Here is a 14,070-nt window from a genome sequence, read left to right as displayed (position 1 = left end):
TCCAGGTAATTCTAATTGCAACAAATAGTACTGACAATCTACATCAGCTAAAAGCCAACAGAGCTATAGTTCCATTCATATAATTTGGACGTCCCATACAAACAATAGGCTGAAGATTTTTTTGGTTATATCAGCGGGAACAAATATTGTACTCAATTAAGGATGAGATACGCACATACATAGAAAGGGAATAGAAGTCAAGGGTACGGTTTGTTTTGCACTTAAAAATGTCACGAATTCCTAATATCATTAAAAAAAACATATTTTAAATTCATATATCATCATAATGGAACTTTTATAAATTAAGAATATCTATAAATATTTTAGATGAGGAAGAGGGGATCATTAGTTTAATCGAAAAAAATAAGATATTTTGGAAAAGAATGTAAGATATTTTGAAATCTAATCATTATATCTTATCATGTTCTTTATAATATTTTTTATATTACAATAGATTATTAAGAATTCACGTGGATATGATCATATTAAATTAGGTTAAAACTTCTGTGTACCTCTATTGGTGGATTATGTAATCTTTATGTTCTTAAGAAGATTAAGAGATTTGCATTGTATCTTTTTAATTTGTATTATTATCTCTGATTTCTGTTGAGTAATTTTTTATAGCCAACAAAAGCAAGATATCATACTTCAACAATGGAGGATAATAGCATATCCCATATGTTCCTTTTATTGAACGAATCATCAACACGATCCGCTTTCCATCATATGAAGTATACATGCAATTATTATTTGTAACTACACACTCCATCCACAGTTCCTGCAATCCTTCTCTCCTTGCTCAGTAATGAGCAGGAAGCGGCCAGTCCGGCAGAGAAGAAGTGTCTTGGATTTCAGGCACTGTGAACTAGCTCATTGTTGTCATCTATACCAGTAAAGACCTCACGAAGAATCAGAAGAAAAAAAAAAAAAACAAATGAAAAAACTCGGATTTGCAAGCCCATCAAATGGTGATGGCTCGCCATAGTTACATGAATATAGAAATTTTACCATGTAAAGCAACAATGCTCAGAAATCTACGAGTAGCTGCACATCCCATGCACGCAGAGACTCCCTTTCTTACACTTCTTGCCGCAGCCCCCACAATTCCTCCTGTCTGAAGAAGGGTTGACGCACTCCCCTTTGCAGCAAATCTCAGAGTACCTACACTTCTTCCCACACGCCCCACAGTTGAGCCTGTCCGTCCTCACATTCACACACTTCTTCTTGCAGCAGTACTTCCCTGCACTTCCCTTGGCTCGGCATACTGTAGGGTACTTGTCGCACGTCACCTTGATCCGGGCCGCCTCCGTCAGAAAGCGGCTAGTCCCCCTAAGCGATATCGGCTGCTCGCTTTCAAGTAATGGAAGTTGATCAGAATTTTCAGCTTCAGCAGCGATGCTGTCATCCTGGTCTAGATGAAACATGAAGTCTTCTTCTTCAGCTGATGAGACTGAGCGTATATCAGCCATGACCAAGAGCAGGGCCAGCATGAGAATAACGAGCTTTAGGGACTTCATGTTGGGGAGAGGATCGAGACGAAGAAGAGAAGAGGAGGTGAGTGAGGGGAGATGTGAAAATGTGAATGGTCTTGGTTTGAAGATTTGAGGGTATTTATAGGGAGGATGGAGGTTGGATGGTCTAATAGCACGGCAGACATTTGATTAATTAAGTAAACAAAAGTTAGGCTTGGGACGAATTTTTAAATTCTAAATTTTGGAGACACTCAAGTTGCATAGAATTTGAAGACTTATGAAATTAGGCCAGCTTCTGTCGTCTTCAACTCCATCAATATTTTCCCCTCCTTTTTTTAATAACATTTTTTAACTACCAATTTCTGATAAAATTTTATATATTTATATCTTCACAAATGTCTAATTTTCCAAAACGTTATTCTGATGATTATATTATTTATATATTTGAAATGAAACCAATGATTTCTTGCCATCAAATCAAGAGAAATTTCTAGTACAATCACGAAAAGCAAACGACTTTGTGGCCTGCTTGCAAAATGGGCTCCATTCCGCCCACTGAGCCTCCTGCTGCCACAGAAAGGCCGCCCATCATAATTCCAAAATAGGGAGACAATCTGGGAATTCAGACCACTTTGTTAACTATGTTTATAGAATAATATTCTATTCTTTAATATAAAAAAAAAAAAAGAGAATCAAATTTCATAATCAGAAAATAGGACAAAGTTTTTTTATAAGGTATTTTTAAATAAATTTTTTTTAATTATTTTTATTTATTTTTGAAAAACTATTTTAAAAGTAATTATATAAATACTAATAATAAAAACATAAAATATTACATGCAAAATTACATTTTAAAACATATTTAAAATATATTTGATATTGATTTTAGGAAACGTTTTTAATATTTTTAATATTTGAAAATAATTATTTTAATAAAAAATTTTAAATGTTACATGCATTGGAAGTAAAAATATTTTAGGGCTTCTAAACAAACTTCTACTTTATAAAATATTATAGCACAATATTTAAAAATTATTCTAAAATTTTGTTTCTAAAAATTATTTTTGAAAACATTTCTCAGATCGAACATCCATTTGACAAGTACAACAGGTCAACATAGAACTTGGTGTTTGGCCTTAGGATTACAAATTTGGTGCGCCCAATTGCCCATTACACGGGGCGTGTCTGTCTTCATTTATCTGAACACTAAGGTGGTGTTTGTTTTTTTACTTAATTCTAAATATAACTTAATAGTTAATAGTGTTAAATATTAGGTTTTTGTCTTTGTAATATTTTATTTCTATTAAGTATTAAAAAGTAAAGAAATGACTCTAGGTCATAAATAAAAAATGGACTCTGGGTCGAGAGCTTTGAGCTCTAAATGGAAAAGAAATGACTTTGGGTCATAAATGAAAATCGAATTTGGGTCGAGAGCTTCGGGCTTTAAATGGAAAAGAAATGAGTCTGGGTCATAAATGAAAAACGACTCTAGGTCTAGAGCTCTAGGCTCTAAATTGAAAAAAAATGACTCTGGGTCATAAATTTAAAACAACTTTGAGTCGAGAGCTCTGAGCTCTATATGAAAAAGAAATGACTTTGGGTCATAAATGAAAAACGACTCTAGGTCGTGAGCTCTAGGCTCTAAATGGAAAAGAAATGACTCTAGGTCATAAATGAAAAAATTGACTCTAGGTCGAGAGTGTTGGGCTCTAATTAAATGGAAAAGAAATGACTCTAGGTCATAAATGAAAAATGAATCTAGGTTGTGAGTTCTAGGTTCTAAATAGAAAAGAAATGACTCTTGGTCATAAATGAAAAACGACTCTGGGTTGTGAGCTCTAGGCTCTAAATGGAAAAGAAATAACTCTAGGTCATAAATGAAAAACAACTCTGGGTCAAGAGCTCTGGGCTCTAAATGGAAAAGAAATGACTTTGGGTCATAAATGAAAAACGACTCTAGGTCGTGAGCTTTAGGCTCTAAATGGAAAATAAATGACTTTGGGTCATAAATGAAAATCGACTATAAGTTGAGAGCTTCGAGCTCTAAATGGAAAAGAAATGACTTTAGGTTATAAATGAAAAATGACTCTGGGTCGAGAACTCTGGGCTCTAAATGGAAAATAATGACTCTGGGTTATAAATGAAAAACGACTCTGGGTCGTGAGCTCTGGGCTTTAAATGGAAAAGATATGACTCTAGGTCATAAATGAAAAATCGACTCTAGGTCGAGAGCTCTGGGCTCTAAATGAAAAAAAAATGACTCTGGTTCATAAATTAAAAACAAATCTAGGTCGTGAGCTCTGAGCTCTAAATGGAAAAGAAATTACTTTGGGTCATGAATGAAAAACGACTCTAGGTCGAGAGCTTTGGGCTCTAAATGTCACGAATAAAGAAGACCAACTCGAAAGTGGATGAGAAGCAAATGGGCTAAAAGTCGTATGCTCAAAATGCAAGGGGTTGGACTACTAGGCTTAGGAAAGGAAATATGCCCTAGTGTCCAATGTGTTCACATTGCTGAAACACGTAGTAAATCAATCATCCGCTGAAATCAATGGGTTAGAAACCAATGTATCATGACGAACCTCTGAGAAATCTAAACTGAAAGAACTCTCTATGTCTCAAGAGCTTCTTTGTTGACGAATCTCAAAACGTAAATCTTGGAGTGTGTAAACGCGACTTATCTAAAAGAAAATCTCAAAGTGCATAAAAATACCGCTCATCTGGATAACCCAACCGGCAAGGTAATCAATGACCAAAACAATATATCTCATGAGCATCTGGCTAAAGGATCCACCTATGCTCCTCGAATGAAACTTGATGTAATCCATCTCTGTCTCAACAAATCCATGTAGGGAGGTCCTGATACAGTCAATCGTCGGAAGCCCCATACTAGTACTCAATCTAAAACCAAGATGACTGTTGTCCTAATCTCAAGGATACTAAAAGGAAATGGAGAAATATGCACTAGTATAAGATCTGATGTCAAAGTCATGAGGTAAATAACCAACATCAATCATTCGTCCTCATACCACTGTGCAAACAAAATCTTGACAAGGAGAGGAGAATATGCCCCAGTATGGATATCTAGTACACAACAAAGAATATGACATCACCTGTCACACATTTTTCATCATCAATAAACCATCTACTAACATCAATCAAGCATCTTAATAATCAAGATCAAGGATAGCCACACAACCCAACCACGACTAAGGATCTCGAAAAAAGGAGAAATATGCCCCAGTGTGGATATCTGGTGCACAACAAAGAATGAATCAAACATCATCAATCAGCTATCCCCAGCTCAACAATAATCTACTAGTCCATCTCAGAAATACTCCGCAAATGGAACCTAGAATCATGAAAATCGTTAATGAGCTCAACAATGCTCCATTAGAGAACTTTGATCGATGAAAATGCCAATGCTCAAAGTAGGGGCTCATCTCAACCAAATGAAAGGGGAATATGCCCCAGTATGATAGTTGATACACAGTAGAATGGGGAGCCAGACGACATTAAATATCATCTATAAGATGAAGCAATTGTCTACATCCATCACTAAATCACCTCCAAGCATCAAAGAAGCATCCCCTAGAAGAAAAAATAGGACGACGTCTATATGTCAACCAAATCCCAAACACCAGCCTAAGTAGAGGCTATCAAAGATAGCATTTGATCTCATGGCCTTAGGGTGGTCTTAAGACATGAGATGTAACGTAAGCCAGGGTGATAAGGTATAAGAAATGAAGGGAAACTAGGCTCAAATACCCAATGATCAAACCCATACCCTCGTGTACAAGATGTAATGAATAGAAAAATCTCATGATCCATAGACTTAAAGGTAACCAAAGAAAATGTTGATGGTGAAACAAGAAAAATGATGAGTGGTCAAACCATCAATGAAACATGTGAATGATGTGAAGAAGATATCGAATTTGTAATGTGTATCAATATGTAGGGAATGGATAAAAAGTGGAATGAAGATCTGGAAAGAGGTGATGAGATACAAAATAAGGCAATGAGAAAGTGGAATGAATGATGATCAACCCATATCAGTACAATAAAAGAAAGTCATATCACCAATGATGGAATGATGGATAAGACAATGATTCAAAGACCCTAGTAAAAGGTCACTTATCTTTCATACCTAATGCATATCAACCATGATCCAAGAAGTATAGGATCTCATAGAACACTCACATGAACCCTTGACACTCCTAATGCATAACAAGAGTGGCTCAAGGAGTGGAAACTCATATAAAAATCTCACAAGAACTCATAATGACAAATATGCCTAATAAATAGACCTCAAAAGGTGACATAAGTGCCCAATGGAGCAAGATACCATACACAAACATATCATTGCATTTTTTTTTTTTTGATTTTTTTTTGTTTTTTTGTTTTGTTGTTGTTTTTGTTGTTTTTTAATGTGCATGCTTTAATCATCAATAAATCGAACTCAAATGGGAAAGAAGTAAGGAATGAACAAACTCTCTCAAATCATTAATGAATACATGAACCCCCAACCCATGAGACAACCTCTCAAACTAAAATCTCCGAATCAATGCCAAATGATGGGATGAATGAAGTGCTATGACTACCTTCTTTTGTACCAAGATGTGAAGAATCATCAACCCAAGGAAGAGAAGAGATAAAATAAAGCAAATAATGATAAAAGCAAGAAAAAGAATGAAAATATGGTGATAGTAAAATAAAACAAATGGGATGATAAGAGAATAGTAACAAGAATGAGAAGATAGGTCTATAAGTATAAAGCTCATGAGACTTTCCTAGCAAATCATGCATATACATCAAAGGGCCCCAACCCGAGTGTAGAAATGGTAATCAAGGCTATAAGAAAGAGAAAAAGGCTTTAACGTACCACATGAGGATCAATGGGCTAGCAACGATATAATATATAGATAGAAGTGATAAAGTGTAAGGCTAATCGAAATTATGGCCACCCATCCTGCGACCATGGTCTCAAATGTAATACTTCTTCAACTGATCCACATTGGTAAGGTTTGAGAATTAGTCTCTATCCAGATATATCAGTCATATTTCCTCTCTATGGTTAACTCTCTAATGACATGTGGTGTACTCTAAGTAAGTCCCTAGGGTCTCCTAGAATAGACGAATCTCTATGACCATAACTGGGCTAACATCGTCCTCAAACATATCATCAACATAAGCGGGATGCCCTAACATAAATAAACTGAATCTCTTCTGAACTCTCAACGATGGAGATTTCAAGCATATCAAGAGAGTGAACTATCTCTAGCTAATTTGTGCTAACCATCCAACTATAATCCAATACATCAATCTCAGGCTCATCATGAAGAAAACCATGTCAATCAAATCTTCCATCTTAGAGAAAAAACAACATCCTCTATAAGAACTCTCATCCGATGAACTTTGACTCAGTATCCACTAAACTCATCATATGTACGATGTCACCCTTAACAATGTCACTGGCTAACTGGGTGGTGGGAGGCAATAAATCACATGACATCTCATCATGAACTAGATGTGATCTATCTCACCGTCTATCAATCATCTGGCTCAAATCTACTAATGCCTCCTGAATAGAGTCATGGCGATTGTAAGTCGATCAATTGTATCATGCTGAGGATCCATACCTGATTGCTTTGAAACCCTGATCAATCTATCTCCAACTCCAATATAAGAAGTCAAATCTAAATTGAAGCGAATAACACTCCTATAAGGTACAAAGACACGAAAAGATAAATGACACAAATGAAGCTCAAAAGAGGTGGAAATGCACTAATTACAATGCAAAAATGTGGCTCAATTGAAACACAAACATGTACCAATCTCTGAGCACACCAAAAGGAGACCATGAAGAGGGTAACTGAACCCAATTGTGACTAAGGCAGCTCAGAAGGTCCACAAATGCACCCACGTGTAAGAGTGAAATCTTAATTGGGTCTAGGCTAACCTATAAGGTTAAGGTGGCTCTATAAGATAAAATGGGTGGGTTAAAGGATCCTTAGCAGAAGCGATCGTACCCTCCGGTGGTACGCAACCCTCTGCACACCTTAAAAGAGACATGGTGCTTCCATGCAAAGTGGTCATCACCTGCACACATGCACTTCCTCATGTTCCCAAGGGGTTTCTTAATGGTGAAGGCTATCTCATATCTCAACATTCGAGGATAATCTAAAGTGCACAGTGAATGAAGTAGGTGCATCCGAAAAACCTAAGATTTAAAGTGAGATAGTAAACAAATACAAGCAATCATGCAAGAGAAATGGTTGTCATGCAACAAACAGTCATGCGAAATAGATATGTATCATACAAACTAAGTCATTTCTAGCATATGTGAGAGTGAATCATGCTAAAATGAACAAATCAGTCAAGTGATCATTCAAGGCAATTAAACATGTTAAGATGCATACCAAACAAGCAAGAAGATCAGATAACCTTACCTAAAAAAGGAGGTACCTTCTAATCGACCGATTAAATGCCACATTTTCCTCAAATAGTGTTCAAGTTTGATCCTCATAGTCCCCAGTGGAGTCGCCAATTTGTGGACCAGCATTTCTCACGTGTGCTCCCACTCGATCGTGAGACTCGCTTTTATTTGTGAAAAAATAGTTTTAGAAAAATTGGAGTCACCACTTATTTTATTTTTATTTTAAAGGAAAAATAAAATAAGAAATAAAACCCTAAAAAATGACTCTATAGTTTTTGGAAAAGTGTGTCTGTGAAAAACCCGAGTCAAGGTCTAGAGATCAGGTTACCTATTGGGAAGATACCTCTAAGAGGTAGCACCACTCTAAGCCTTAAAGAGGTCTCTACTGACTAAGTTAAGGGGAATGTGACAATTAATCGGTTGATTGAGGGTATCTAGGTAAACTAAGGTGATTTCCAAAAAATAACATGCTAAATAAGAAAACCAATTACAAACCAGAAAGAAAATTTAGGGTGATGATCGCTCAGATTTTTGTCGTTTATTTGATTAAAATAAAATTTATAACCTAATTCACTATTCTAGAGTAGCTTATACCCGATCAAAAATGGTTTTAGTATAAACTACCGTAGTATAGTGGTTTTTAAGTGTCGTCCACTAGGATGGATTATTCTCGGTAATTAAGGCTTAAATGAGAGGATAAGAAATGATTGTAATAAAGTGAAATTGATTTGAAAATTCATGATGAAAAATCAATTTGACAATGGTCTAAAATTGAGAAGAAAAATAAAATGTAAAATAAAAGAAAATTAATAGGAGATGAAATTCTCGGAGTAAGGATTTTCTAGAAATAAATTTCCATGGTGAATAGATATTGAGATCTAATTTTCATCAAGTTAGATTGAAAACCTAAATTTTCATCTAAACCAATTTTTGATTTAGCTTTAGGTCTAGATCTAATTTCTCTTCAAATTAGGTAATCTAATCCAAGAGATCAATTCAAATCATATATTCAATTCATTTTAAATTATCTTCTAATGATTCACACAATGCAACTATTCATCTCATCAAATCTAGCTTTAAGAATTTAATGAATCTACCTAGCTTGCATTGTAGTAATCATCCAAGACAATTTGAAGAGAAAAATCCCCAAATTTCAATTAATCAATCAATTGGATCAAATTACCTTTGCAATTCAAGTTCATTTCTCTAATTCACCATAGATCTTGCCTCTAAATCCTCCATTCTCCAAGAAAAACGAGATTTAGCCACTCATGCTTGGAGATTTGGTCTCACAAGGCATGTTTGGCTAGAGAGAAAATGAAGAAAAGTAGAAAATTCTATAGAGAGAGGAAATCTGGAAAGTTCTACAATTAGGAAATGTATCAAAAGTTTCTAAATGAGTCAATCAAGTTTCTATTTATAGGCCAAGGTCAAGTGTATATGTGGCATCATCTAAGAGGTCTTCTGAAGCCTTCTTCACCAAGGAATCTAGAGAAAATGCAGTTTCGCACGAGCCCCAACAAGTTCACACAATTGTGCGAAGTGGAGAATGCATCAGCACAAATTTTGTCTTTCTGGAGCATTTCGCATGGTCATGCGAAATCAGTTTTCACTTTTCCCCTGGTGTGCTGCAACCAAAGCCTATTCTGTTTCATTTCGCATGACTGTGTGAATTTTTCACATGTTCATGCAAAATTGAAAAACAGGGTTTTACAACTCCTTTTTGCAATTTCTTCCATTTCTTCATTTTGATTTCACTTCAACTACCTCCAAATCCTAATCCAAACCGATTGCATTGCTTCTTTCATTATGCATTTGGATCATCATCAACTTTATTTGTTTTCTTCAATTTGATTCATCTTTTTTGTCATCAATTTATCAAAAACATACCTTGAAATGACTCCAAAACTTAATAAAACTTGTTAGTAACTCTTACAAGGGCAACAACATGTTAATTGAGTGTTTTAGACATAATTACTACTCAAAAGATGTGAAACTCATGAGAATTATTATCTAAAATATGCTCTTTTTGAGTAGTAATCAGGTGTGTACCTAGACTGCTTCTTATACGCTATCATAAAACATCAAAGTTAGTATAAAAATATAGCACACAACATGTATTTTATCTAAGAAAATCAAACATACATCTAGGCATCTAAGGATCTTATCAAGCATAAATAAGGCTCATAACAACATGTATGTTCATGGAATTCTGAAAAGTAAGTGATAGAGAGCGTACCTGGATAGCATGCATAATTTATAAGATTCCTAAAAAAATGCTAGAGTGGTTAGGGCAAGTATATATCAAAAAACATCTTTATTATATTTGATATACAGTGCCAAAGCCAAAATTAAGCTAAGATAAATCAAATGACTCCGAAAATAATAACAATTTCAAGTAAAGTATAAAACCATTAGCATGTTGTTAGAAAAGGAATCATCACAAAACAATTTCTAAAAAAAATGGCTTAGAGTGGAATTTAATTATGAAAAATATCAGGAAATGACTCCTACACATCTAGATCAACATACCGAAATCCAAACACTCATTCAAAGGACAGGTTGCAACAAAGACACCTAAAGGTTCTACAAAGTCCAAATTAGATAAGAAAAAGTGACATGCATAAACAATTTTTTTAAAATAATAAATAATCACATAAATTCATAAAAAAATCACATACATCTTTCAAGGTGTCTATATCACAAGAAAAATAAATTCAGGGTTGGGTAATACTCAAAAATATTTTTACAATGCTCCAACTAATCAGATGTCCAGAATCCAGTATTCACAGTAGGTACGACTTTGAAAAATCATATCTCCCCCAAAAAGACATATTTTTTAATATTTTATGTGTCTAAGATCCATTTCAAGAAGCCTAAAATTGAGAAACAATATTCAATCAAATTTAAAAAGTCTTCTTGTATTTTATTTTTTCAAAAAGATCTCGAGTGTCTAGAATTGGGTGAAAACGGAGCCCCCGTAAAGACTCGTTTATATCTTCTATTCTAAAATGACTTTCTAAATCAAACAAAACTTTAAATTCAAGTTCAAGAAGTGAGGAAAGTCATACAAGTTTTGGAATTTTTTTAAAAAATATTCTAAATTTGCTTAAACGAATTTTAAATCTAGAAGGTTAGTGGTTGAGTGAAAATTGGCAGCAAGAAAGAGTTTTGAAAAATTTTCTTATGTAGGGGTTCCATCAAGTCCCCATTCAATTTCCGTAAGTTTTACCTGTGTATCCCCATTAGTTTTGGGATTACAAGTCCAAACCTATGTGAATAAAAACCAAATTTTTGAAAAAAAACAACAAAGGAGAAATGTAACTTAAATGAAATTAGTTGCATAATTTTAATAGAAAGTGTGTTCTTTGCCTAAAGCTAGAATGAATGTTTTCTAAAACCTTTTATTTGTGATTTAAATGATTTTGAAAATGAATTTAAGGGAAGTAAAAAAAAAAGGACCCAATGGTTTGTTAAATCCCATACAATAGATACAAAATAGAGATTTTTGATTTCTAACTTGAGAGGGTTTTGAAAATAAGAGAAAAACTAAATTGGATCCTCTTTTTGGCTACCTTTCATTTGGGATCAAGGAGCCAAACTTATGATGGAAAATTTTATTTTTGAAAAAAGAAAATTTGACTCAACTCAAAATGTCAATTTAATGAAAAACTTTTTCTAAAGAAAGTTCAAACTCAAGAATTCTCTAAGGTGCTTATAAAATAAGTATCAAAGATAAAGAGAACTAACAATTTAATCAAATATAACGTCCCATATAACACTCAAATATAACATAATTCTAACTTATTGAAAATAAAAATGAATCCAAACAAATATCAAGCTTTATAGAACTATCATGATGAACCAAAACCAAAACCAAAACAAAGTTTCAAACTTCTCCAATCTAAGTCAAAGAATCAAACTAAAACAAAAAAATAAATAAACATTTTCGAACTAATATAAGAATCAAAACTAAATCGAAACAAAGATCATAACTTTTTTTTTTTTTTTTTTTGTCTAAAACAAAGAATTGAAGCTTAATTAACAAAATTCCGAATTTTCAATTTTTAAAAACCAAAACTCAAAACCTTTACTTACCTTTCCTCATTGAATCAAACTGTTGCAATGTCTTTCACCTTCCTTTACATTGCAGGCTATGTATACAATTGTGGAAGGATCTCTTGGTGCGTCAATTAAAACTCCAAGGCATCCATGTGTGGTATTTGAAAGGTGGCAGCGTGGCAGCTAATAGCTCGGATTTTGTCGTTTGTGGAAGGATCTTTTTTCCACAATTCCATGACATGTTCGGATGATTCTCAACAGGTCTTTCCCCCATAGTTGGTATTGTAGGACAATCACTCACTTCATGTTCTATAGGTTGACAACTAGAACATTGCTCCATGTAAATTGGATTATCATATATCGAATTCACCTCATGAAATCCCTTAGCTTCAAGTTCCTCTAGCCTTTTTGTCAAAGCTATCATTTTAGCTTGTAAATCAACATCTTCATTCAACATATACATCCCTTTTTTTGAATTGCTTTGAGACTTGGACTTGTGTAAATCCCTTTCATGTGGCTCATCCCATGACCTTGATATTTCAGCCACATAATTCAAAAATTCAAAGGCTTCATCGGGACTTTTGCTCATAAAGTCACCTCCACACATGGTTTCTAGCAATTGCTTCATAGTTGGCGACATGCCCTCATAGAAGTAACTCACCAACATCCATGTATCAAAACCATGATGAGGACGAGCATTGACTACTTCCATATATCTTTCCCAACAAGCATAAAAATTTTCATTGTCCAATGCCACAAAATTGGTAATTTGCCTTTTCAAGCCACTTGTGCGATGTATGGGGAAAATTTTCTTCAAGAAAGTTGTTTGTAGTTCCAATCATGACCTTATGCTTTGGGGCCTCAATGAGTTGAACCACAACTTAGCCTTATCCTTCAATGTGAATGGAAAAAGCTTCAATCTCATAAGCTCTATGGATGCAGTCCCTTCTCGAAAAGTATGACAAACTTCTTCAAAATCCTTGATGTGAGTGTAAGGATTCTCATTCTCCATTCCATGAAATTGCGGTAGAAGTGGTACCAAGTGAGTTTTTATCACAATAGGTTCATTAGGAAGAACTATACATGATCCCATGCCTATCCTTTGTGAATGCATATATTCTCTCATTGATCTAGACATGTGAGAATTGCCATTGTTTGGTTCTTGTTGAGTTTGTTGATTTTCCCCTTGATTTTCCATTTCCTCAACAATTGGATCACAAACCAAAAATGATTAGCAATATAAGTCCTTTTCAATCTCTCCCTTGAGTTCTATTCTCAATGTAGCATGCAATGGAGAGCCTACAAAACAAGCTAAGAAAAACCAAAACAAAACAAAAAAAAACAAAAGAGAAAAATAAAATATAAAAAATGGAATAAAAATAATAATAAAAAAATGGAAAATTGGTAAAGAGAACTTCACCAATCTTGTGATGTGGATCACAAGGGTTAATCCTCACCAAAAAAATTAGCCTTAATCACCTTGGCACCATCCCCGACAATGGCGTCATTTTTGATCGCTCGGATTTTGTCGTTTGTTGGATCAAAACAAAATTTATAACCCAATTCACTATTCTATAGCAATTTGTACCTGATCAAAAAGTGGTTTTAGTACAAACTACTGTAGTATAGTGGTTATAGATTTTCCCAGAACCCCAGTCTAGCCTACCCAAAAGATATAATCTAGAATCCACTATCCGCCCTTATTAGTAGTAGGCGAATAGTGACCTTATTTGTATGCGCATTCACACGACAGGCACGTTCCAAGATCTCCCGCAACGAGAACCTAACACAGCGTGTGGGTCGGGCCACAAAGCCATTAGGGATTCCGTCCACAATATTGGATTATTCTTGGTAATTAAGGCTTAAATGAGATGATAAGAAATGATTGTGATCAAATGAAATTGATTTGAAAATGCATGATAAAATTTCATAATAACAATGCTTTCAAATTGAGAGGAAAATGAAGTGTAAAAGAGAAGAAAATTAATAAGAGGTGAGATTCTTGGAGTTAGGATTTTCTAGAGAGCAATTTCTATGGTGAATAGGCGTTGAGATCTAATTTTCATTAAGTTAGATTGAAAACCTAAATCTTCATCTAAA

General features: G+C 34.4%; 1 protein-coding gene across 1 annotated transcript; it reads right to left on the bottom strand.

Annotated features, from left to right (window-relative positions):
- Positions 1-920: 920 nt before the first annotated feature.
- LOC100252198 (stigma-specific STIG1-like protein 1) lies at positions 921-1,523 on the bottom strand. Its single transcript, XM_002263732.4, has one exon. The coding sequence runs from the start codon at positions 1,515-1,517 to the stop codon at positions 1,035-1,037; it is 483 nt and encodes a 160-aa protein (XP_002263768.1). The 5' UTR covers positions 1,518-1,523; the 3' UTR covers positions 921-1,034.
- Positions 1,524-14,070: the final 12,547 nt, after the last annotated feature.

Source organism: Vitis vinifera, chromosome 10, assembly GCF_030704535.1.
Source record: "Vitis vinifera cultivar Pinot Noir 40024 chromosome 10, ASM3070453v1".
NCBI lineage: Eukaryota > Viridiplantae > Streptophyta > Magnoliopsida > Vitales > Vitaceae > Vitis > Vitis vinifera.
The sequence above is the reverse complement of the archived record's forward strand: the minus strand, read 5'-3'. Positions and strand labels throughout refer to the sequence as shown.

Bases quoted from the DNA above. Each gene is read 5' to 3' on its own strand.
- LOC100252198 (XM_002263732.4), bottom strand. From the start codon at position 1,517: ATGAAGTCCCTAAAGCTCGTTATTCTCATGCTGGCCCTGCTCTTGGTC.